The 27,696-nt window shown below is 39.4% G+C and overlaps 1 protein-coding gene across 9 annotated transcripts in view; it reads right to left on the reverse strand.

The window, feature by feature from the left end:
- Positions 1-27,696, reverse strand: part of LOC127441420 (arf-GAP with SH3 domain, ANK repeat and PH domain-containing protein 1-like) — a 103,616-nt gene that overhangs the window by 26,001 nt on the left and 49,919 nt on the right. For all 9 annotated transcript variants that reach the window (XM_051698830.1, XM_051698831.1, XM_051698824.1 and 6 more), the window contains 9 exons: positions 25,370-25,515; positions 24,520-24,594; positions 22,044-22,093; positions 21,383-21,512; positions 20,196-20,281; positions 12,715-12,790; positions 12,259-12,345; positions 6,460-6,560; positions 5,873-5,942 (listed from right to left, as the gene is read on the reverse strand). In XM_051698830.1, the coding sequence (XP_051554790.1) occupies positions 5,873-5,942; positions 6,460-6,560; positions 12,259-12,345; positions 12,715-12,790; positions 20,196-20,281; positions 21,383-21,512; positions 22,044-22,093; positions 24,520-24,594; positions 25,370-25,515 (821 nt within the window). The remainder of the gene's footprint in view (positions 1-5,872; positions 5,943-6,459; positions 6,561-12,258; positions 12,346-12,714; positions 12,791-20,195; positions 20,282-21,382; positions 21,513-22,043; positions 22,094-24,519; positions 24,595-25,369; positions 25,516-27,696) is intronic.

Raw genomic sequence — 27,696 nt, forward strand, 5'->3', positions numbered from 1 at the left:
TGTTGGGGGAGGCTACGTGCAGACTGAAGCACCTGCTATTACGCACACAGCAGCTTGCTTGCACCTGCATTGGCAGTTCACGTAACAAAGTTCAGCTGTTGTGGCGTTTTGGCATAGGGACCCCTAGTGTCACTACATCGACACAACGTCGAGTGAGTGACAGAAGGGGAATGTCTTGGTTACTGTCGTAACCTCCGTTCCCTGATGGAGGGAACGAAACGTTGCGTCCCTCTTGCCACAATGCTGTACTACCTGCTGGAATGTCCGGGACCCTGTCTCGGCTCCTCAGCACAAAACCTGAATGAGTGGTTGCGAGCCAGCTCCTTTTATACCCGTATGTCCGGGGGAGTGGTGGTGGCGTAGTGAACTAAAGCACTGAACTGGTAAATAGAAGGTTGTTGGTTTGATCCCCACAGCCACCACGATTGTGTCCTTGAGCAAGGCACTTAACTCCAGGTTGCTCCAGGGGTATTGTCCCTGTAATAAGGGCACTGTAAGTCGCCTTGGATAAAAGCATCTGCCAAATGCATAAATGTAAATGGAATGGCATGCAAATTCTACTCGCCAATTCTCATTGGCCTTTTCTCAAAGATTAGAGGTGTTTGGGGCTCCTAAGAGCAACCCCTAGTGTCACTACATCGACACAACGTCTCGTTCCCTCCATCAGGGAATGGAGGTTATGACAGTAACCAAGACGTTCATTATCCCAACAGTAGGCTGTTTGAGTTTGCCAAGCAACGAAGCAACTTTTATTGTGATTTATAGCGATTTTACATTGGCTTTGAGCAGTCATATAGAAAACTACAGCATGTTTTATAAAAAACACTCAATGGGGACAAAAATCTGATTCACAAATATTAGAAGAAGACTGCATTTGTGTACATGTGTACATGAGTCACTGCATCTAACTCCAACATTCTCAAGAGGCTCAAACACACACACAAAAATCTACAAACAGGCTCTTAGGACAAAAGCCTTTGGTGAAGGTAATGTGACAAAACAAATGGCTGCAGCTCCATAGATAGACAATATTTTATGACAATTTTCCTAACTGCTTAAAAAGTAAGCCATAATATGTTATTGGCTGCAAATGGAGCCTCCAACACAAAAACAACAGTTTGAGATACAAACTATTGAGTAAATATGCTGCATGGAAAGTATGAATTTAAAGAGATAGTTGGTCTGTGTACCTTCGGATAATTCGTTTTCTCATTTGTCTTCAAAACTAAATAAACAATAAACCGTTCATTTATCACATTTCCGTTATCTCTTTTATCACATCACAACAATTTCTGTTGTATCTGCTTGTTTTTCAATTTAAAAAGAACAATAAGAAAACAAGAAAGCACATTTTTCATTTGTGCTTATAAACCAAGATTATAACTTGAATATTTGTTTTGCACATGTGGGCGGGCCTGACACTCCTGATGACTGGTCAACGTGCACCATCATCTATTATTCCTCAACCCTGTTCATAAAAAATAAGAGTTCACCAAGTTTGCCGATTGTTTTTGCAGATAGATTCTAATAATTGTAATGAAGAACATTAATATTTCTTAGAAAAACTTCTGACTGCTGCATGTTTATTGCAATCTCATCAAGCAATGGACACCTGGATACCACAACCTTTGAATGCACCAACTCACTTTTGTCACCACGGGATGGGGTGGCAGTACTTTTTTATTTTTAAAAGGAAAATTATGAATTGGGATGCTGTGCACAGACCTAACTGTAACTAAATATACTTCGTTATCTGGTCATTATTGTTGTTGTTGTTATTATTAATTATAATGAATTGAAGCCAATAATTGCAGGGGAAACTTAAGGGAAAACATTTATTGGATGTGAATAAGATCGCAGAACATCGTCATGGTTTTGAGGAGTAGCCTATAGAGGACACAAGGGGACCATATTATTTTGAGGGAAGGGGCTCAGCCCTTATTGTTCGTGTATTATTGTTTATTTTATTCTCTCTTTTTTTTCCATTCGTAGTTACATCTTTTGCTTTCCAGTCTTTATTCGGCAAGTGTCAAGTTCATTGTTGGGGCACAAATCGTGCACAGTTCTTCACTTACCGCCTATCCGAGGCCTGCACGCCATTTCATTGAATTCATGAAATAAAATGCAACCAAACGCGCCCTGTTCCTGATTTCCTTTCGCTGACATGCAGTTGCATTTTGCTTGGTTTTTACAAAATAAAAATCATTAGATCTACCTATCTGAACCTGAAAATGGCCCCCTCACACTCAAAGCATGAATCCCTAGTGTAATTAATTTACTGATCATCTGAGTAATTGATCATCTGTTTTATTAAACTTTTTTGTATCAAAAGGTAAAAGGCCTACATCAAAAGTGTATTAAAAGTGTTACCCATTAATCCAACCTGGTCTTAGAGAATCGCGTTGCAGTTAGGCTACATCAAGCCAAAAATCCAAGGCACTCACATGGGGTATAGGCCTAATATTAATATGGCCGGCTATTATAATGGGGTAATAATATTACCTTGTAATGTGCTCTAGAGCAGTGGTTCTCAACTGGTTTTGCTTCGGAACCCAGATTTTACATTGGAAATCAAGTGACGACCCACCATAGTAAAAACTTAACCTGAATTTAATGTATCCTGGGTCACATTTCCTTTTATGTTGCATAGTTTTGTTCATGGTTTTTAAGTACAAGGACATGCATCAAGTGACATTATTTTTGTTGTTGACGTCAACAACAAAAGCGACAGGAAGTTTTCTCTCCCCCCTTTTAAAAATTGAAGAGCATATTTACTTATATGAGCCCATTTTTATCACGTTTGTTTCCTAATTTCAAACATAATTCAAACAGAACATACATATTACAGAGGAGAAAAGGCTCCTCATTACCATGGTTAGGTCAGTGTAGCTAGTCTTAAATAATAGTAATAATAATAACAAACTATAGTATTTATGAAAAAATAAGTACTAGCTGAAACACATCTTGAAACTTGAACTACATCTGCCACTGTTGATATAAAATGAGGTCTAATAGATTCTACCTTTAGATGATTTCATATGAAACTATAACATTTTGTCAAAATATAACAGTTACTTTTACTCATGTAAAATCGTGAAACAATTTTGTAAAGGTGATGATGTATAATTTTTAAAAAAAATATGCGCATAGCACAGTGTTGCTCTTTTCCTCATCAGTGCTGTTTGGCATGTCAGGGCTGCCTACTGTTTGAGAGGTTCAACTTGACTTCCTCCGTAACGCTTTAAACTAGAAAAGTCTCACTAGAATTGAAATTGGTCACATCAGTTTTGAGGTCTGCGCTCCGCAACATCGAGGGAAGCCCGGTTGTTGCACGCGCACGTCAGAGCAGATCATGGTCGTGAGCTGGTTCCGTTACACTCCTACAAAAGTGCAGATGAGAAGCCTTTAGCTGATTGCGAGATTATCATTAAATCTGCCTAGGCAGTCCTAAATATGCTATCACTTGGGCAGCTGCTGAAATATCTTCAATGGGAGAACTATGGCATTGTTCTGTCCCTGCTGTCCGCGACCCAGTCCGAATAGACCTGTGACCCACCAGTTGAGAAACACTCCTCTAGAGATCAGTTTTTGTTTCAAGGAGCTAGGACCATCCTGAGCCGAGATATTGAGGTTTCCATAAACAGCTGTATAACCAAAATTTGTTGTGTGCCATGACACAAAGATGGCCATCGTGGTTAAACCTAGTAAAATAAATATGAAAAACTGGTGGTTTTGCAATACCAATACATTAGAGGTAATCACTCAAAAACAATTAGGAAAATTAAAGAAATGGTCAAGCAACCAACTTTCCAATTATTAAACCACTTGAAATGGACTGGCCCTATAGTGTTTTCTCAGTTTTGATCATTTCTTTCTAGATGAAAAACGAGTAAACAGTCAGTTTATTGGTTATTCCGTTTTGAAGACAAACATGAAAAAACGAATTACCCGAAGGTACACGGACTGACAGTTCACCCAAAAATGAAAATTCTCTCATCAATTACTCACCCTCATGCCATTCTAGATGTGTATGACTTTCTTTCTTCAGCAGAACACAAGCTAAGATTTTTTAGGAAAATATCTAAGCTCTGAAGGTCCTCACAATGCGAATGGGTACCAAAATTTTAAAGCTCTAAAAAGCAAATAAAGGCAGCAAAGTAATCCATAAGACTCCAGTGGTTAAATCTATACCTTCAAAAGCAATATGATAGGTGTGGGTGAGAAACAGATCAATATTTAAGACCTTTTTTAATATAAATTATTCTTCCTGCCTAGAGGGTGGTGATATGCACGAAGAATGCGACTCGCCAAAAAAAATAGAAGAAGAATGAAAGAATGAAACTGTAGATTTATATTAAAAAAAGGACTTAAACATTTATCTGTTTCTCACCCACACTTTTCATATCGCTTCTGAAGACATGGATTTAACCACTAGAGTCATATAGATTACTTTTATGCTGACTTTATGTGCTTTTAGAGCTTCAAAATTTTGATACCCATTCACTTCCGTTGTATGGAGCTACAGAGTTGAGATATTCTTCTAAAAATCTTTGTTTGTGTTCAACAGATGACATGAGGGTGAGTAAATGATAAGATAATTTTCATTTTTGGGTGAACTATTCATTTAAGGCCTGATTCAAAGGAATGTGCATCTTTGTATAAAATGTATACATCAAACAATCAAGTGTAAATACATGAACAGTATACTTGATGTATGTAGTGCATCCAGCAATCATAGTTCTTGATGTGTAATATAAATGTACAATTTAAATGCAACACCCATGTTGACCTGATGTTCTGTTTCTAAATAATTAATAAAAAGAGACTGCTTATTTTATTTTTAAAACTGTACAAGGACAAGCACTGTATCACATTAATTTGAATGAAAAATTACAGACATCATGGCAGAAAACTGCAGCACATTAAACTGCTATCAGGCAAGAATATAAGCACATTGCAACAGAGACTGGAGTGCAAAATGCATTGGCTCCACACAGCTGGGCAACAGCATCCTTACAGGAGATTACACGAGGAGACTCATAGACCACCTGGGGCTGGAGCATGCTGGGTCTTGTTCGTGCTAATATTATTAGTGTATGAGTCAGATCGCACCGGGTGCATGTTGCTATGGTAACTGAGCAGCACTAACCCTCATCTACACCTGTGCTCTGCAAGTGAGAGTTTTGACTGAGTGCAAAAGTGAATAGATTGAAAGTCTTAGGATTTATTAAGATTTTGTTTGCTGTCCTACAAAGGCAAAACACAATAAATATGCCAGCAGTGAAAAAATGGCTTCACACTCCGTTTACTCTGTATCTGAGCATAGTTGAGCCAAACACAAGTCAGTGGACAGATTATAGACAAAATGTGTCGATACTGCGTTTTGTCTTTGCGGCAGTATGTCACTGGTAAGTTTGAAACGGTTCCTATACAAAACTATATGGTTCGAATTGTACTGCAGTCTCATCTCACATCAGATGATGTCTCTGAAAATATAAATATTATATGTGTATAAATTGGAAGGTGTCCATTTTCCAGAGTAATAAAGTTAATTCTGCATCTCTAAATCACTAAATTAACAGAAAGGTAAAAGAAGCAGCAATGGGATGTTGTAAGGAATTACACAACAAACAACGATGCTAATACAAAAGAGAATAAATATGAGCATACTTGATATAACATAAGTTGCGGCAGTCAGACTGAGCCAGCATTGAAAAAGTTTGTGCACATGCTTAATTATTAGTGTTTGCATTACTCAATTTATCAGAACATATCAGGACAGCCTATCTTTGAATGAAAATATTTGCATATACTGATTAGATCTTGAGCAGTACTTCAGCACAGTAAAGACATGGGTTAGTGTGGTACTCACTGTGGCATGAGAGATGGTGAGGATGCCATTCTTCACAGAGCATTTCCTCCTCTGCCACACCTTACGAATCCTGTGGAAGGATAAAACACCCTTCCTCAGCATCTCTATGGTATTCAGATTGGTATTCAATCTAACATGGGAATTTCCTTGCAAAATGTATTGATAATATAATTGACCCTTCTGTGCTGGTATAATTTAAGATCCAGTGTAGCTGTTACTGGGTCAAATTGACCCTGTGTGACAAATCACAGCTCTAGAGTCACATTTTGAGGTTTGCGACCGAGCTTGAGTGAGAGACATGGTGACCATGAAAGCAATTTAAATTATCTTGTTCAAATCACATCTGAGGAGGGTATCATGAATGTTCGGCTCAATTGTTGATTTTAAGTTGCAGTAAATCTGTGTTTAACTATAAAAGGTAGTTTATGTTATATATTCTGTGGTAAAACATCTTGGTGTATTTGAATATCTCTTGAGTTCAGTGCTGGAAAAGCTGTGATCAGAAATGTTTTTCTAATGTTTAATCAATTGATTAAAATGTAGCCAACATTTGACTGCATTTCACTTGGATTGGTGTGCAAGCTCACCCATCACTCTTCTTAAAGAGGTAGCCCTTCTTCTCACTGCCAAACTCTTTATTGCCCTGCAGCTGGTGCATACTATAGCCACTCTGCTTGCTCTGAGAATCCTGCACATGATAGCAAAACAGTCATAATTTCAAGTACTGCTCATTTTGACACAGCACTGAGCGAATATTGCTGTTATTACCGAAATCAAAAGCTGAGTGAACATAAACCTTTTCATAAAGACAAAAAACAACAAAAAACAGTTTACAAAAGGTAGATGTTACTGTTAAATCGATATATATAATAAGACTGGAAAACGTCCTGGTTACTTGCGTAACCTCCATTCCCTGATGGAGGGAACGAGATGTTGTGTCGATGTAGTGACACTAGGGGTCACTCTTGGGAGCCTGAGTCACCTCTGGTCTTTGATAAAAGGCCAATGAAAATTGGCAAGGGGTATTTGCATGCCACTCCCCTAGACATACAGGTATCAAAGGAGCTGGTATGCAACCACTCATTCAGGTTTTATGCTGAGGAGCCGAGACAAGGTCCGGCCATTTCAGCGGGTAGTTCAGAGTTGTGGCAGGAGGGACACAACGTCTCGTTCCCTCCATCAGGGAACGGAGGTTACGCAAGTAACCAGGATGTTCCCTATCTGTCACTCACTCAACATTGTGTCGATGTAGTGACACTAGGGGTCCCTATACAAAACGCCGCAACTGGCTGAACTGTGTAACGTGAACTGGCGGTGTGTGATGGGCAGACAACTGTGTGCCTCGTAGCCAGCGCACCAGGCTGACACGTAACCTCCCCCAACATAGTTATGAGTGTCGAACGGCCCTTTGGGGACAAGTCGACTACCAAAAAAAAAGAGACAGGCTGACCCAGTCGTGGCCTCTTTTCCCCTTCTTTTTTTCCACTCCCTAAAAAACAAGGGGGATTATCCGACTGGGCCGCCAGGTCTAGTCGGGGGGTGTCCCTGCCAAGGGGAGGACACCGCGGAGACCACACATCGCCCAAAGAGAGGGGGGGATATTTAAGTGGAAAATACGTCACATGGTCTTGCCGACCATGTGGAGAAGTCTCATGGTAGATCCTACCCAACGGGGGAGGAGTTACTACAAACATGGAGACTGTGGCAGACGGGGCTCTGCCCAAGGAAGACGCAGTTTGCCAACAGGGAAATTAATTAGTGAAATATATACATCACATGGGGTTACCTTACAGGGAACCGCCACATGCGGAGCACCTACTCCAGAACAGGGCTCTTAGTTAGCACGTGTACTGGGTCGGCAGCGAGTCTCTCCAAAAACTCGACTGCCACAGGGCTCGGAGGAAGTCAACCAGGGAACATAGTTTGTGAACACTACTGGGAATGAATGGCGCACGTCTTCAGCTCAGAGGAGGTGAAAGGCGCTATGTGCAAGCGATACACCCGGCCGGCTATCCTGGGCTTATCCGCTTGTATTGCGTGCCACTACCTGGGACGAAACCAGTTTCACCCGGAGGTAGTAGAACCTTGCAAATGTGTTGGGTGTTGCCCAGTCCGCTGCTCTGCAAATGTCTGTTAGAGAGGCACCCCTGGCCAGGGCCCAGGAGGCCGCTACACCCCTGGTATAATGGGCTCGTAGCCCTACCGGGGGCGGCATGTCCTGGGCGTGATATGCCATAGCTATGGCGTCAATGAGCCAGTGGGCGATCCTCTGCTTGGAGACATCGCTTCCTTTCCACTGTGCACCAAAGCAGACAAAAAGCTGCTCAGAGATCCTAAAGCTCTGTGTGCGATCCAAATAGATGTGTAAAGCACACACCGGACATAGCAACGACAGGGCTGGGTCTGCCTCCTCCTGGGACAGCGCTCGCAGGTTCACCACCTGGTCCCTAAAAGGGGTCGTGGGAACCTTGGGCACATAGCCCGGTCGGGGTCTCAAGATCACGTGAGAGTAGCCCGGACCGAACTCCAGGCACGTTTCGCTGACAGAGAACGCTTGCCGGTCTCCTACCCTCTTGACGGAAGTAAGCGCAGTCAGGAGGGCAGTCTTCAAGGAGAGTGCCTTAAGCTCAGCTGACTGCAAAGCCTCAAAGGGGGCTCTCTGTAGACCCTGAAGAACTACAGAGAGGTCCCATGAGGGAACGAGGCACGGTCTGGAGGGGTTCAGCCTCCTGGCGCCTCTCAGGAACTTGATGATCAGGTCGTGCTTCCCTAACGACTTACCGTCCACTGTGTCGTGGTGTGCTGCTATAGCAAAAATTAAATGAAAAGTCCGTGAGACGGGTGGCGTCTGCTCCTGCGGTGGGCTCCACGCCAGGGCTGGGCCGACGAGCAGACGGGGTGTGGGATCTTGAGCTGCGCCGGGGCAGGATATGCCGGATAGCCTCCGTCTGCTGCTTCACCATCGAGAACTGCTGGGCAAAGTCCTCGACGGTGTCGCCGAATAGGACAGCCTGGGAGATGGGGGCAGCAAGGAACTGTGTCGGCCTCACCCATCTCAACCAGGTTGAGCCAAAGGTGGCGCTCCTGGACCACTAATGTGGACATCGTCCGCCCGAGAGACCGCACAGTGACCTTCATCGCCGAACACATTTCCTGCATCTGATCTGATCGGAACTACCCTCGTGCAGTTCTTTTAGCGCCTTGGCTTGTTGGACCTGCAGGAGAGCCATGGCATGCAGAGCAGAGGCGGCTTGTCCAGCAGCGCTGTAGGCTTTGGCCATCAGGGACGACGTGAACCTACAGGGCTTGGATGGGAGCTTTGGGCATCCGTGCCAGGTGGCAGCGCTCTGTGGGCATAGGTGCAATGCGAGCACCTTATCCACCGGGGGAATCGCCGTATAGCCCCTGGCCGCCCTGCCATCGAGGGTAGTGAGGGCGGGGGAACTGAGAAATCAGGACCGGGCAGTAAAAGGTGCCTCCCACGATTCTGTCAGCTCCTCGTGCACTTCTGGGAAGAAAGGCACTGGAGCGGGGCGCGGCTGCTTTGAGCGGCGCCGCGAGCCCAGGAACCAATCATCGAGCCGCAAGGGTTCAGGGGAGAGCGGAGGGTTCCACTCTAGCTCGACGCTCGCAGCCGCCCAGGAAAGCATGTCCGTCATCTCAGCATCAGCCTGTGACTGGGCAACCGTCCCCGAAGGGGGAAGTCCAGCTGAGGTTTCTGCGTCCGACTGGACAAGCCTGCTCTCCGATGCTGTGCTCGAGAGCTCATCAGCTTCACGGGCTCCAAACAAGAGGTCGAACTCGCCGTGAGACGAGTCGGCAGACTCCTCCGGAAGCCCGATCGGGGGGGACCCCAGCACATAAATCGCCCCCAGTGCTAGCCACGCTGGCCTCAAGCCCGTAGGTAGAAGGACTGAGGCGGGGAGCCGCTGGGGTGGCTTGTTTGCTTACGAAAGCAAGCCGCAACCGCAACGTTGCCATGGTCATGTTCTCGCAGTGAGAACATGAACCATCCACGAACGCTGCCTCCGTGTGGGTTGCACCCAGACATGAAAGACAGTGATCGTGACCGTCTGAAGTTGAGAGGTAACGACCGCAACCAGGAATAACACAAAATCGGAAAGGCATCTTTAAAAAGACGCGTCTTTAAAAAGACGTTCCGTATGTGCCGCTCTTTTAGAGAAATATACTCTTTCAGGAAAATATACGCTCTTTTTTCTGCCGAAGCACCCAGGGGCGTTCTCTGCAGTGCACCAGTGCAGAGGAGGGAGAAGCCACTGAAATGCGCCGTCAGATCCAGCAGAGGTGAATTAACAGTCGTGAGAATTCAGCTCAGTGAGCATGACCTTTGGCTCCGAAGAGAAAATCTGAATGAGTGGTTGCATACCAGCTCCTTTTATCCCGTATGTCCGGAGGAGTGGCATGCAAATACCACTCGCCAATTTTCATTGACCTTTTATCAAAGACCAGAGGTGTCTCGGGCTCCCAAGAGTGACCCCTAGTGTCACTACATCGACACAACATCGAGTGAGTGACAGATAGGGAAAAGCAGCTTTAAGGGTTGTTCACAAAGGACATTTTCTAGCATTTAAAAAAGCAACGTGTTAAAGTCAGATTAACTCCCATACACAGTTGCTAATATAAACACTCAATACACTTTTCCATTTGTAAATACTCTTATCCCACCCCCATATTCATTTTATTAGTCCATTTTAAATCTGATATTAATCCACTTCAAAACTATGAAAAAACTACAAGACGTATGTTTACATATACTAACAATTAAAAAAACAGCTCAAAGTGAATGCAAGAATGCATCCTGTGTGAACAGCCCCTGAAATATTTATTTTATCCACTTACTCTCCTTGACTTCAGTTGGAAGGCAGTGAGGAAAAAATTAGGAGAAAAGTCAGAAACTTACATGTGAGATTATTATTGCAATGTGCATAGAATACAATACATACTCAAAAGGATAGTTTACCCAAAAATGAAAAATCTGAAAAAATAATTTAAACATCCTTGTGTTGTTCCAGACTTTTTTTAATCCTCTGCAGTACACAAAAGGAGATGTTTGGCAGAATGTTAGCCTCAGTACTTATTCACTTTCTTTATATGGAAAACAAATGCAATGAAAGTGAATGATGACTGACACTACAATTTTGCCTAACATCTCCTTTTTAGTTCTAGAGAAGAAATAAAGTCATACGGGTTTAAAACACCAAGATGTGAGTGAACACTTGACAGGATTTTTATTTCTGGTAAACTATCACCACAGTCACATCCGAGGATAATACGACACAGAACATTGTTATTTAATCTAGACCAGAGATGTCCGGTTCAAATGGACATAATTTCCAAACCAAACACATTAAAGATCAAACGCTGGGCTCCACAAAAGAGCTTGTGTTGTCACTGCCTGACCCTCATGTCCACATTTCCTCTCTCTCAGGAGAAAATGAATGCTTGCATACAAACACTGAAAACCTACTTCACATGTCTCTCAGAGGTTGTAAATGTCATGGCGAATTCTGGTAATGAAAAGGAAATTCACATCTGGACTCTTTCATTTTATAATGCTGAAAGCAGCATATAAATCCATTGTCCCATACAATGGCAAGTCTTCTGTGGGCAGTGGACAGCATGTCTACATGACATTTAGGTAGGGAATGACGCCGTTTTGATAGCTCTCTCTCTGTGTGATCAGTAAATCAAAGACAAAAGGTCTCATCAAATCTTTGTGGATTAAGGCAGAAAGTATACTGTGTCCTTGGGCAGTGGGTCTCAACTAGTTATTCAAAGGTCTGCTCTGATATGGTCGCTGGCTGCAAGGAGAAACAATGCTAAATGCAAATCTAATAAAGAAAATGCAACTAACCATATAATTGTGCATAATTAGGATGGAAAAATAAATAGGCTGATCAACTTTTAAAATGAAAGAAAAAAATGCTTAGCACATCTTTTTTTGTTAACGTCAAAGGCAGTGCATCCAATCAAACTACAGTATTTTGCAGTTAATTTGTGAGTCACTAGGTAGAAGCTAGACAAATTAGACAAATGCCAGGTTGTGTAATGCCCTAAACCCTTGAAATATCAACAATAAAAATACAAAAAGGAAAAGAAAATATGTCCCAAATTACATTAAATATGGGTTCATTTGCCACATGAATTAGTGTGGTGAATTGTTGGCTGAGATCATGAAACAATCAAAATTTAGAAGCCAATACATTGTAATAAATGTTGATTTTAAGAATATTTTAATTTACTTTAAATTTGGTACTGTATTGGGTACTACTTGATATCAAATTTGTTTCTTAAAGTTGGGTCAAAACCAGTTGAAAACCACTTTCTTTGAGGAACACCTACAGGAACAAGTCTGAAGTCCCTACCTCTTTCTGGTCCAGTTGTAAAGACGACTTGATGAGATCTCTAAGTGCAGTCAGCTGTTTTTTCTCCTCGTCTTGGGTCTGTTTTATCTGACAATACAGATTTATTGTGTTACAATATGTGGCGAAATGAACAATATAAAAAACATGCTGCCATTTCCTTATGCCTAAATGTCTAAGCTCAGTAGATAATAGTATAAGCTTTCTTGAGAAGGCAGTGATAGTGGACTTTTATTACTTGCTCGAAGGAACAGTTTATTTGAGTTTCACTTTTTCCTTCCCTGAATATGAGATACTATTTCACTCTCTTGTACTCATATTTTCACAATAGAATATCTGATATATTCATAATGTTTTCATATGTACATCTTCATAATAACAGAGCTAACATAATAACAGAAAACTATAAAACAATCCTGGGCAAGAACTAAAGAAGTACAAAATAGGAGGGTAACTAACATTATAGAGATCAGCAGCTAACTTCTCGATATACTGCTTCAACTTATCAGCGGTTTTCAAGCCATCCTGGAAAAAACTGAGACAACACACATCAACTCTGTTAAAGCACAAATCAAAGATTGTAATGCAATTGTTTGACATGACTTATATTATTATTATTATATATATTGTATTATATATAGTGTCACCCATATCCTTTGAGATAATGTCGATTCGAGTGCAAGCAAGACAGAGTAGAATTTCTGTGAGCGATTTCACTGTTCTGTACATGGCACCTACATGGACATAAAATTATGCATGGAAAAGAAAATGTCGGCAGTCTGAGAAAGTTTGATTCAAACCTTGATAGACTGTTTATCTTATTAATAATATGGTTCCTCAAGTACTGCTGCAATTCATAGAAAAACACTCTTCCCTGCAGAATGTGCATTTTTAAGGACAATAAAAACTGATTCTTTGTCAAATTAGAATGATATCTTATGGCCAGATGTGCAGTCCACCTGTAACATTAGAGCGACTGCAGAAGGAACACCCACGAGCGACTTCACAGTACAGAGACTGCCAACATCAAGCCATAAAGTCGCTGCCTTTCTTTCAGCTCGAACCAGTCTGGCCATTCTCCGTTGACCTCTCTCATCAACAAGACATTTCCGTCCACAGAACTGCTGCTCACTGGATGTTTTTTATTTTAGGCACCATTCTGAGTAAACTCTAGAGACTGTTGTGCATGAAAATCCAAGGAGATCAGCAGTTACAAAAATACTCAAACCAGCCCATCAGGCAACAAAATAATGCCACGGTCGAAAACACTGAGATCACATTTTCTTCCCATTCTGATGGTTGATGTGAACATTAACTGAAGCTCCTGACCCATATCTGTATGATTTTATGCACTGCACTGCTGCCACACAATTGGCTGATTAGATAATCGCATGAATAAGTAGGTGAACAGGTGTATCTAATAAATTGGTCGGTGAGTGTATGTAATCAGAGTCAGTGTGTAAGGAGCATATATGTAACATCATTTTGTATTTTCAGCAAAGCAGAATTATTAGTTCATATTTCCATTTGGTGACACCACTGCCTTGCTCTGAGCAATCTTAACTTTTGTTGATTCAGGCTTAGTTTAAGAATCATGAACCGAACTGTGAGTTCAGTATCATGAACTGAACTGAATCGTGAGTGAGTGAATCTGTAAACCCCTAGGCATGGTATCGATGCGCAAAAACCTTCTCGATTACCACTTGCAATGCAGTTTATCCTGTCACTAAATGTACTGACATAGCACTGCACTCAGAGTATTCAAATTAAATAACTGTTATTCTTCTCAGCACAAACATTTCTTATTTCTACGTAAACTAGGCTTTTTAAAGACACGTCATTTACAAAACTCTTCAGCAATTAACATTGCGCAGTTATCGGAGTCAAGTGACGCTACGCGAGTGGAAGCAGCCTAGAGACACGCTCTGATACACTTTGCTACAATTATCCTTTCAATTAATATTACTCAGTGAGAACTGATTTGGTTTTGATTGTTAAACTGTGCTGGGAGTGTAGGATGTTGAAGAATTCGAAATCGTCGGCCTGTGGGGACATTCAAAATCATTTACAGTCGCACACGTCTGACGCCTCTCAAGAGCAAGATGGCGGGGGTCTGGTTGGGAATGACAGCGCGCCTCAGGATGTTGGTCAAGATATTTATGCGAACATTTATGCATTGCTAACAAAAATCTCTAGAGGGCCTCGAAGAAATACGTCGATTGACAACATCTATGGAGGTGAAACTTTCCACCCTGATCATAAGTATGGACGAGGCCGTAAATTGAATCGAGCTTCTGGAAGCAGCCGGAAAAGAGCTAACTAACCCGCCGGCCACCAAAACTGATATGGATTTGGTGTGGGTAAAAATTAGAGGATATGGAAAATCAAAGCAGATGTAATAATGTTCGTTTTATTGGAATCCCCAAGGGAAAGGAAGGTCAAGATATGGTCAAGTTTCTGTATGGGCTTATTCCAAATTTGTTCGACACAGTGGGCAGTCATCTGGAAAAAGAGCGCTCTCGGTCAGCTTCCTGGGGTGGGTGGCAGACCCCGTTCCATTCTGGCAAGATTCTTGCGGTCGGCAGAGACTTTGTCTTTCGTGCGGCGAGGAATAAAGGCAAATTGTGCTTGGAGGATTACAACATTGTGGTTTTTCAGGACTTTGCCAGTGCTTCACAAGCAAAATGGGAGAGATTCAAAGAGTGTAAGACGTTACTTCATGCACAGGATGTGAGCTTTGCATTGCTTTAACCAGTTAAGCTGAGAATTGATGCCAAGGATGGATGTAAGACTTTCACATGCCCACTTCACGCTATGGCCTTCATTAAATCAATGGAGTGAGTGGGTGACTCTGCCCGCACTGAATCAACAATATAGACTACACATCAGACATTTGCTGAGAGAGTTTGTTATTCAGTTGGTTGCCCACTGTGTGTCTCTCTCTCTCTCTCTCTCTCTCTCTCTCTCTCTCTCACTTTACTTAAATGTATTTATTTATTTTGGGGGTTCAATGTTGTTGTTTATTGGGGCCTATTTCATTGAAAACTTCTATGTGCAGTTCATTGGTTCGGTTTATGTAAAAAAAAACACACACAAAAAGAAAAAACACCAGACAAGTAATCTTGTAGCAATAGTGTCATGGAAAATCTTGTGAGCGTGCATGGACTATTGGATTTCTGGGGGATGGACGCCAGTTGAGACTGTTATGCGCAAGGCTGAAGCGCATCTTTTTTTGTTCTGTGGGTTATTAAGGATTTTATGGTTACATCAATGTTGGATAGTGGTCTATATAATTTAGCCTTGGGTACACAATTTTTCTTTGCATGTCATTATGTCACACTTTAATATAGGTAAAATGTTTCTCTCCATGTGGAATGTTAATGGGCTGGGGCACCCTATTAAAAGAAAGAAGGTTGTATCTTTTCTTGAGCGTAAGAAATATGATATAGTGTTCCTTCAAGAAATGCACGTTTCTTCACAGGAAGCTGAAAAACTCGGCAGGACATGGGGTAGGCATGTGTTTTGTAGTGCTGGTTCGAGTAAGAGCAGGGGAGTCATCATACTGATAAGTAAGCATTTACAATTTAAATGTCTCAAACAGATTAAAGATAATTTAGGAAGAGTCATTATTGTTTTGGCTGAAATACAGGGACAAAATCTTATTTTGGCTAATATTTATGCACCCAACACTGATGATCAGAAATTTTTTTATAGATCTTGAGGGCAAGTTACAAGCAGCTGGGATCCTCCATGATATGGTTTTGGGTGGAGACTTCAATCTGTTAATGGATCCAGTCCTTGATCATATTGATGCAAAAGTGTGTAGACCCTTTAGAGCAACGTTGACACTTCAGAGGATGTGTAAAAATCTTGGTCTTACAGACATTTGGAGACTTCTGAATCTACCTGGGATGGATTATACCTTTTTTTCATCAGTTCACAAGATTTGCTCTAGAAGAGATTTTTTATATATGTCACTTATTCCATTTACCACTGATTGTTCAATTAGGAACATTTTAGTTTCAGATCATGCTTTGGTGTGTTTAGAGATGTTGCCACATATAAAGAAAAGAAAATCATATAAATGGCGCTTTAATACATCCCTTCTACAAGACCCAGCATTTCAACAAATGTTAAAGGCAGAAGTTAATGTTTATGTAGAAACCAATTGGTCCTCAATGTCCTCTGTGGGTATGGCATGGGAGGCGCTTAAGGCAGTTCTTTGAGGGCAGATCATACAAGATGCCTCACTCATTAAAAGATCAAAGCACAGGAATTCATAGAATTGGAAAAGAGTATTAAAAGTGCTGAAACAGAGCTGAAGCACCAAATGCCATCCAATGGGCTTAGAGAGTTGACTCAGCTTAAATATAGGAATAATACTATTTTGTCAAAGAAGGTAGAGTTTGGGTTATTCAGGGCGAGACAGACATACTTTGAGTTGGGAGACAAAGCAAGAAAACTTCTTTCCAGATACATAAAACAGAGATAATTTTTTACCACCATTCCTTTGAAGTCTACTGGAGGCAATATATTTACTTCTGCCACAGATATTAATAAGACCTTTAAAGAATTCTATTTCGATCTTTATAGTTCCATGTCTTCGTCTACTGATTAATATTAATATTAATATTAGCAGCTTTGTAGAGCCATTAGAACTTCCTAAATTGATGAATGATCAAAAGACTTTCTTGACTCAGATTTTACTTTGGAGGAGCTTGTAGAGGTAATTGCCAACAGGTAAGGCACCAGGGCCAGATGGTTTTGCAGCATTTTTAGATCTTATGTCACAGAACTGGCTCCAATTATGCATTATGAAGTTTACACAGAGTCATTAAAGAAAGGTGAACTACCGCCAACCATGACACAAGCCCTGATCAGTCTCATTCTTAAAAAAGATAAAGACCCAAATGAGTGTAAAAGTTATCATCCAATTTCCCTGATCCAGTTAGATGTAAAAATATTGTCTAAAATTATGGCTAATCGATTTAACAGAGTAATTACATCTTTTATACATATAAATCAATTAGGGTTTGTTCGTGGTCATAGTTCTTCTGATAATTTGAGATGTTTTATAAATATTATGTGGTCAGCAGCGAATGATCACCGAAAAGGCATTTGATATGGTAGAATGGGACTATCTTTTTAAGATTTTGTAAATTTACAGGTTTGGGAACACTTTTATTAGGTGGATTAAGTTACTCTATAAAGAACTGTCAGTGGCAGTGCAAACTAATGGATTCATTTCAGATTATTTTTGTCTTGGTAGGGGAACCCGGCAAGGCTGTCCTCTCTCCCCTTTGCTGTTCTGTCTTGCCCTGGAACCATAAAAAGCCACAATAAGAAAAGAGGATGATTTTCCAGGTATTGTACCAGGAGTTGTGGTCCACACACTTTTACTCTATGCAGATTAAATATTATTATTTGTCTTCCACCCTAGAAGATATATGCCTAGCCTCCATAGAATCAGTAATTCTTTCTCCAAATTTTCAGGATACAGGGTGAACTGGTCTAAATCGGAAGCTCTTTCTCGGAGAGCATATTGCCCCACAACAGCTTTCCAACCTGACATCTTTCAATGGCCCAAGCAAGGTATTAGATATTTAGGCATTTTATTTCGAGCAAATCTTAGAGATATAGTTAGTTATATTTGACCCATTAATAAAAAGGTTCTCGTGCGATGTTGATAGGTGGGCTTCTCTACATTTGTCTATGGCTGGGAAGGTCAATGTTATAAAAATGAATTGTATCCCCAAATTCAATTATCTACTGCAGTCTCTCCCTCTAGATGTTCCTCTTTCTTATTTTAAACAATTTGATAGAATATGTAGTAATAAGTCTTTTATTTGGAATGGTAAATGACCTCGGTTACATTTTAGTAAATTACATAGACAAACAGACGAAGGAGGTTTAGGCCTCCCCCAAATTTTTTTTTATTACTATGCTTCTAATCTTAGACACTTGGCCCATTGGTATCTTACACCAGAGAGAGCCTCTCCCTGGTATAACATTGAACAAGCGGTCCTTGCCCCAATCTCACCATTGCATTGTCTTTTTATTAAATTGCCTAGATAAGTAAAAATGCATCCTATTATTTCACACTTGCATTCAGTATGGAAAAAGGTTTCCCGTATGTTCAATTATGATACTTACATAACTAAATGTCTTCTCAAGTATATGGCTGAACCCCAAATTATATATTAAGTCTCCTCTTATAACACAGCAATTTGGGATTTCTAGGTCACAATTTTTCAGGTATTTACATTTGCGCCATTTACTTTGTACTATTTTTGGTGGTAGTACACAGCCTCCTAAAGCTGCAGACACTCTCTGCAGCCTTTGGAAAGGGTAATGAAGCGTCAGTGAATTACTCTTTTTTTGATTTAGAGTCTGGGTGATGGAGCCTTAACAGCTCTTAAGAGGTTATGGGAAAGAGATCTGAACTTGGTACTGGAGGATGGGGAGTGGGAAAGAATTTAAAAACATTTTAAAACCATGTCTAGGCATGCAAGGGTACGCCTTATTCAATTTAAGATTTTGCATAGTTTCTACTGGACTCACTCTAGATTGTTTAGGCTTGGTTTAAAAGACACACCTACCTGCTGGCGATATCAGTTGGAGGATGGTGACATGGCCCATGCTCTGTGGTTCTGTGTTAAGATTCAAGAATTCTGGGTAAGAGTCCAGAATTTTATCTGTGAGGCTCTAGATACTCAAATTTCATTCTGCCCTAGACTATGTATATTGGGGGATGGGGCGGTTATTGATGTAGGTGACAAATATACAAAAAGCTGGATCTAAATGAGTTTAATGATTGGCAGACAGATCACTCTTATAGGATGGAAGTCAAAAGGCACTCCCTTATTTCAAGAATGGTTCACCGAATTGGGCAGGGTGTCAGCATTTGAAAAGATGTCACATAAACAGCTTGGCAGATTGGTCATGTATGGTAAGAAATGGGACAGTTAGTTCTGGAGGGCTCTAGTGAGGACCATGTGGAGAGAAACATGATTGTGGTTGAAATTGTGCTATGTATCCTTTGTGGAATTTTTATTTTCTCCTTTTCTCTTTTATTTGTTGATTTCTGTATTTTTGTTTTCTCAAAAATATTTTTATGTGTGTGTGTTTATATGCGTGTGGCTCGGGCTTTGACCGCTGTGATGTATGTTGGAGGTTGGGGTGGGGTTGGTGACTGGGAGGGGAATGGGGTGTTAATGGGCGTTGAAGGGGGATAATGTTTGATTCTGTGTTTATTTATTGTGTTTTGTGTTGTATAATGCTTAGAATCAGTAAAAAAAAAAAATAATCGGAACATTGTACAGTTATCGCCCACGGAAAGCAGGTAGTAAACAAAATTGTTTAAAAGAGATGTTTGTTTACATTTTCTATTGATCATGGCAGCAGCAATTCATTAGATGATGTTTAAATGATGGAACATAGCAGGCATATAACCAACAGTGTGGTGTAGTCGAGTACACTCATTTTAAGGAGCCTATTCAGGTGTCTTGATCACAGTGGTGGAGCATGCTGAACAGTCTTTGGTATTGCCAGATTGTGGTAGTCTGCTGCATCCACCACCTAGCACTCAGATCCCACTCGCAAGATTGGGAACTGCGCTGTGCAAATTACGCTCAGCACTAATTTTGTGGGTGCATTAGCACCGTTCCCTTATTTGCATGATTCCATTAGTCAATTGGTCACTAAAATAATGCAAGCAGCTCATGTAAATAAATGCTGCAATCAGCAGGCACAATTGATTCTAAGCAAATTCAACCCATGTCTGTAGTAAGTAGGTCTGATGCAATTTCAAACTCTTTGAATATATTATGTCTGCAATTCACACCCTAAATCTTAAGAGATTAACTAATCTAGGAGCTATTTCTTAGGAATTTCAACAAGTTGGTACATCAATGATAAAAATGCAATTCTGGGATACTCACTTGCACTGTGCATGATAATATTTGATGAGATTCTGGAGGAGGTCCACTCCCTTCTTGGTCTTTATCTCGTTCACTTTGATCAGGTACTGTTGGGAGCCATGGATAATAAAACACACATGAAAACCTGCACACAGAACAACACACTTGTGCTTCTGTGTGCTGATAGCAAATTATATTTTAGACATAACACCCTATTATAAAAAACACACATTTGCTTTGGAGTTGTTGAAATGGCTCAATTTTAAGTATTGCATTTAAAGGCTCTACTCTGGTGTAAATGGATAGATTTGCAGCGAATTATGAGAATGTGAAAGAATTCTCACTGTATAAACCGCACCAGACAAAACGTGACGTATATGTTAAGAGTCTATCTTTGTTTTGCTGAGCTGCTGTGTCTGAAATACACTAAGTATGTGGACACCCCTACACCACACCCATTTGTGTTTGGTAAACATTTAATTTCAAATCCATGTGCATTAACAGGAAGACCAACCTTCTTTTGATGCTATAACAGCTTCCATTCTTCTTCTTCTACTAGATGTTAAAACATGGCTGAAGGATCTGCTTCCATTCAGACACAATAAGCATCAGAGAGGTCAGGCACTGATTTTTCAGGCAATGGGGTCTGGCTCACAATCTGCATTCCAATTCATCCCAAAGGTGTTCAATGGGGTTCAGATCTGGGCTTTGTGCAATCCAGTCAAGCTCACCGACACCAGACCCCATAAACCATTCTTTATGGACTTCACTTTGTTCACATGTACATTGTCACGCTAGAACAAAAAAGGGCCCATTCTAATGAAAATGTTTGTCTAAGGAGATTGCATGGCCGTGTGTTTGATTTTATGCACCTGTTAGCAACAGGTCCAGATGAAATAGCCAAACCCATAAAATTAGAGGGGGGTGTACACATACTTTTGGTCATGAAGTATATAAATGCATCTGAAAATCTCCTGGCCTCTCAAAACACGTCAAGTTAACCATCATAGTGGAAAAGCGAGTGGGGGTTTCTGTAGCTCAGCTGGTAGATAATGCACTGCAAGTTGTTTTGGATAAAAGCATCTGCCAAATGCATAAATGTAAGAGAAGAATCAAAAATATATGTCAAGCTAACCTTCCTTGTGGAACAAAACTACTTGAGGAAAGAGAGAAAGTTTTGATTCACACGAGTGCAAACATACACACACCTCACACATCTGCAGCTGAAAGATTCGTCGTTCTTTCTCCATCTCCTCTGCAATCTCTGCGCCGGTGATCTCCGTACGGATCATTCCGTGCTGCTTGGCATGTTCCCTCTTCTCCTTCTCAATCTTTGTGCTACGGAAAAAAAGACAAGACACACAACCATAATGTTGATATTCTGGTTTTTGTGCATTGATATTACACTCCTGCACATCAGCACATTACTTTAAACAAACATTTATGTACAAAGAGCAAATTATGTTAGATTTCCATTTCCTGAAGGAAATACAAGTGCTTGCAAGGCAACGAAAGAACAGTGTTAAAGTTTTAGGCAGGTTTAGGATATAAACTTCTGTTCAGTGTTAAATAAAATGCAGCATCAGAGCCGCTTTGCCATTGTTATGTCACACAGCATGCATAAATGTTTAAAATATATGCAAGGAAGAATCACAATTCAGAATGCAAATAGATGTAAGAGGACCAATATTACAAGTCGTTTATATTTAAAATGCTGAACATTTTATCAATGTAAATGACTGGTAGATTTTGGAAGACTTGAATCATTAATATCTTAACCAGAACCAGAATGTTTGAGGAATATCAACGCATTGCTTCCTTGCTAGCACTGTTATAAACACAAAAAATGTACACTACAAAGATACTTACAACTTGGTCTCGTAGTCTTTCCAGGCCTTGTCAAAAGGCTTTTTAAGATCCTGTGTTGGAGGAAATAAAATAAATTTTTTAGGAAGCAATTAGGTTTATTATGCAGAATTATAGACCACTTTTTCACAATTAAGGACTGTGTCCATTATTACAGAATATAAAACACCACAAAGAAACCATCCAAATTTTAAGAGATAACATTATCTGAACACTACCCAGAAACCCAGACTTACATGGACTAACTGGTAATGTGATTGCTTTATCAAATTTACCCACTCTCAGCAACCTATTCTCTGGACTTAATCACATCTTTCCACATTTCCAATATCCAACTGTTCATGTGCTCAGCCAATAATTAAAGAAACAAAGCTAGCAAGGCTTTTGAGATGTTTTTGTTCAGTCCTTTTGGAGTTTTTTATTTTACAGTACCTGAAGTGTATCAGTTGCTAGCTTCATTGCAAGGGCATGAGCATAAATTTGTTTACACCATGAATATGTTCATACAGAGATTATTGAAGCAAAATTCAGAAGCTTACAGCGGTATATGCTTCTGAATACATGGAAGTCTGAGTATAAAGAGATGTGACAGATCTTACCATGCACTGTTCCACGCTTTTCATATTTCTTTGCTTCCTTTGAAGCACACGATTATTTATTGATGAAAATGCTACAGTGAATTCAGAAAATTCTAAACAATTTGGTAAATAGGTTATCAAGAAATTTTCACTGTATTTTGAAGTGTTCACGATAACAATATTGTGCATGTTAATTATCACAGTTTACCTTATTATTGAATATTGGCAAATGTCCTTTCACTTAAATTGTTATGCTAATAATATATATATATATATATATATATATATATATATATATATATATATATATATATATATATATATATAGTATATAAATGCATTCAATTAGAAAAATGTGGTTGTCTCAGACTTCTGGACCCCACTGTATATAGCATGTGTACTCAGGTTCAGGTAGGTCTTCCACTCCATTTTGCATTTCTGTTCTTTGCTTTAATGCTGATGCCACTGAATATGAAACCTTGTGTTTTGTCTTCATTTCCTCAAACAATTTAAGCATCCAGCTAAGGACGAGTCCTGATTACACTACTGGAACATTAGTGTAGGTGCTTGTTAATGGTTTATGAGGTATCTGCTCTAGTGCAGGGAAAGATTTTAGAGAGAGCGGATGATGTCCTCCAGGGACAGCACTTACACCCTTCAGCTGCCTCTGCCTCTGTCAATAAGGGCATCAGAGAATGCTTTCGTTTCCGCTGAGTAAGAGGGTGAAAGAAGGAGATAGAATGGGAGAGACAAAGTATGAGGGAGATAAGCGTGTGTGTATATGTGTGTGTGAGAGAGAGTTCACTAAACATGTTTCAATTTCACTATTGCCCTTCTTTATTTTTACCTTTATTTATAAATTCACTTTGATTCTTTAAAGTCACCCCTTTTACCTTTCTCTGTCAATAACTTTTTACATATATTTTAGAATTTTGTATACATATATATATATATATATATATATATATATTTGTAGATTTCACACTATTTTTGATACACTGTTTTTTTATTTTATTTATGCAGGCACTGCATCACTTTTTTAATCATAATTTTTTCTTCCAGTTAAAACAGTTTTCTTGTTTTAAGCATACATTTTATTATGTTTATGCTTAAAACAAGAAAAAATAACTGCCAATATGGTAAGAACAATAAAGGCAAAATTATCTTGTTATAGGTTTGTTTAGATATTCTTTATGGAAAACAAGTCAAAAATACTGTTGAAGAATGTTTTTTCATTGCATTGTTTAACGCTATATTATTTGTCACAGCTAAGCTGCAAATACTTTAAATACACTTAAAACTAAAACAGAGAGAAAGAGAGAGAGAGAGAATGAGAGAGAGAGAGAGAATGAGAATGAGAGAGAGAGAGAGAGAATGAGAATGGGGGCTGGTAGGTATGTGTCCTCCGCCTACTTTGCAAAAAGTGTAGCCTCATCACTTCCACTCAGAAATTCAGCTGATGCTGCAGAGACTCTTAGCCTGGGTCATGATAATGTGAAAACAATCAGAAAGGCCTTCTAAAACAACTCAGCATGTCAGGTGGCCCCACACTTAGTGCAAGTAATTTTCACAAACAGTACATGTTTGCCTTCAACAACCGGCTGACAGGAGTGGTCTGTCTGACACCTGACCTTTTTATGACAGTCAGCCAGTACATGCTTCAAAACGACTGAGTCAAATGGTATTAAATACTCCCACACTGTTAACTAGAAGTAACAGTGACCATTGCTTCAGCAGAGTGTTTTATAAAGCACAGTGGACATTGAAGAACCCTGTAATTTAACTCCGGCAAGATTTATGGTGTACGTTTTTTAATCCAAAGGACTCATTAAGGCGGATATGGGGCAGTAAATCAGGGTGTTCCAATTAGTTGAGTCCAGAAGCAGGCTTTTAAATCTTACCCCCTTCACTCCCTTTAGATCTCCTTTGAGCAGAGAGTCCAGGGTGAAGATGACATTGTGGCTGAGACTCTGAAGCTGAGGAGAGAAGTCAGAGGAGAAATCTGAAACACTAACACACAGCAGGAGGCTCCAGTAATGATCAGAGTACTCACTACATCAACATGGAATTCTATAATCCAGCTACTGGCCATTTATAACTTAACCCAAAAATGAAAGCTCGTCATTGTTTAATCAACCTCATGTTGTTCCATACCTGTATCACATCTTTAACAAAAGGAGAATATTAGGCAGAATGTTAGGGTCTGACAGCCTCACTCTTTTTTCCATACAATGAATGTAAAGTGTTACTGAGGCTGTCGAGGACTGAGGATATTCTCCCTAATATCTCTTTTTGTATTCCAAGGAAGAACCTGACAGTGAGTAAACGATGACAGAATTTTCAGTTTTATGTGTACTTTCCCATTTATAATTATTATCTGTAGTACTCAACACCAGGTCACAGATTCTGTCCATAGATATCACATTGTTAATAATAATAAAAAATATGGTTGATTTTAAGTCATCCTACTAATCTAAATTAACAATTTAAAAGCACTTTTTGGGCAATTTCTTTTATTCATTAGTTACATAAAGCATTTGTTTGTCAAATGTTCAAGATAAAATCTGAACAAACAAACAAGCTAAAGGTCTTCTGAAAAACTGGTGAACCTAGCCAGTACCATTGAAATAATCTTAGTGGATTTTCTTATATTGTAATAAAAGTATTCTAAATTAATTAAAATGATAAGAATTAGGGACGTGAAATGTCATTGTCTTTCTCACAGAGGTGAATCTGTCCATTCTCCCTCACCAGGTTCTTGAGTAGAGCGGCCAACTCCTTGATGAGGCTTGAGAACTTGATGAATGCTGTTCCCAAATCAGAGTTATCTCGGCTGATAAAGTTGCTGCCAAACTTGTCCAATGCCTGCCCATAATTTTCTTCATTCTGCACATGCTCTGTGGAAGAGAAGACCTTGCACTTTATAAAATGGACAGGAAAATAAGTCATTTAACTACTAACATAGCTACTAATAAACATAAACAATATATATATATATATAAGAATATTAAAAAAACAATAACAACAACAATCTTCTGAATAATTCATTTCAGCACATACGCAGGTTAGAGCATAATTCAAAGAGAATTCCTGTATTCCCTGCTCATTCCTGAACTAGGACAGCTTCCTGTTTGAATCCCAGCCCACAGGATGCTGAGTAAACCAATAATAGCTCTTCCAATATACAAAAGCTCTATAGCTGTCACCTTATTGAGTGCCAATAAATTCATCCAGGCCAGCAGGAAAAAATGCAGGTGCCCGTTCACAAGTTGTCCATGAAGAAAATATAAAAGCTGTTTCTTACTACATAAGAGACAGGAGTAGTAGTTCTTATATCACAGTATTTAGTGTATGACTGCACACAAAATCTCTGTCTAGTCTCTACACTTATCTATAGTATTACATTGAGATTTACCATAAACTGCATAGACCCAACAATATGCAAATGTATTAACATGACACGGCTTCATTTCGCCAAATTCAAGCAGCGATGAAGGGATTAACATAGATTAAATCACTTGTTTGTTTTTACTCATTTATTCAGACATGTCAGTTATCTGCACGCGTGTCAATTATATTTATAAAATAATTGAGTCGCATACAATTAAACTGGAAATGAACAGTATGATGTTAAATTCAGAACACCCAGACTGTATAAAGGTGTCATAATTTGTAACACATTGAAATAAAAAGCACTGTAATGTCAATATACAGTCCTATATATTTTATGTGTATATATACTAATGTCAGTCAATAAACAACACATCATAAATTATGACGCATAGACTTTATTCACACCTCCAGACTACAATGTAAACATATTTGTCATACTGCATACACTAATATGCCTTGGTTGCTTTCTGTTTATTTTTCATGAGTTAAAAGCAGCTCTTGCATTCATACAGACGGGATCATCACAAACGACCAGAAAACAATCCAAAAAAATTTGTAACTTCTGAATTAGACATATTTACAGTAATGTACCGCTGGGCTTGTGTACTCGCCAGTCACACATCAGACTCGCTGGCATATGGAGATGAATCATGGATAAAATACATTGAAATGTATGCAAAAGTCAAATTTGGCACCATTTTGTGCTGACTTCAGACCTGTTTTCACTTTCTCCGGACTTGGCATGGATCAAAAATTATTTTTTAAAATGTTTTTCTTGTTATTTAATTTACCGCCATTGCTATCTTCCGCTGATGGTCACAAATATGGCGCCTGTGAAGAACAAATTATGTCACCGAAACAGGTCAATAGAGTGTGACTGAATACATAGTATTTGACATCAACAACACAAATTATATGTGACCTGCTTCATTATTTAAGTCACAGAGACACATTTTCAGTTTTATGCACTAAAGCAATAAGGAAAGCATTTCATTGATTATTTCAGCCAATATTTAAAATGATTATATCTCGACAAATGTTTGGATACATTTTAGAAACATAACTATATAGTTAGAAAGATTACACTTTCCTTCTAAATATAGTGGTTGTTTAGATCAGTGTTACTATCAGAAATAATTAATAATTATTTCTTTAGTTATTAATTAATATTTAAATTAATTAATTGAATCTAACTCATTTAAACCTCATATGGGGCTCCAGTAAATGTAGTGCGCTACGTTTAGGAGCGGGTTTGGTTATTAGCAATAATTAATAATTATCAAAGATAATTATTAATTATTCAAATCAATAGAACATTGATGAGAATCAATGTTAGCTTTTTCTAATCCTTTAAATCAACAATTATCAAAGATAATCATTAATTGTTAACATCGATGAAACATTAATTAAAATTAACACCAGATTATTGATCATTCAAATTCAACAATCATCAAAGATAATTATCAATTATCAGAAATCAATAGAATATTAATAAGGATTAACATTGACGGGGCACCACCCTGGAATCAGGGACTAATAACCAGATAGTATAACAGTCTCAATATTAGATTGTTTTCTTAGGAAAATCGACATCCGAAGAATATCGATTTTCAGGGAAAAAAACAATGAATGAAGGCTTGAATCCGAGCACTGACATCCTGTCAGCATGACACAGGCGTATGCAA

Source organism: Myxocyprinus asiaticus, chromosome 5 (assembly GCF_019703515.2).
Source record: "Myxocyprinus asiaticus isolate MX2 ecotype Aquarium Trade chromosome 5, UBuf_Myxa_2, whole genome shotgun sequence".
Classification (NCBI taxonomy): domain Eukaryota; kingdom Metazoa; phylum Chordata; class Actinopteri; order Cypriniformes; family Catostomidae; genus Myxocyprinus; species Myxocyprinus asiaticus.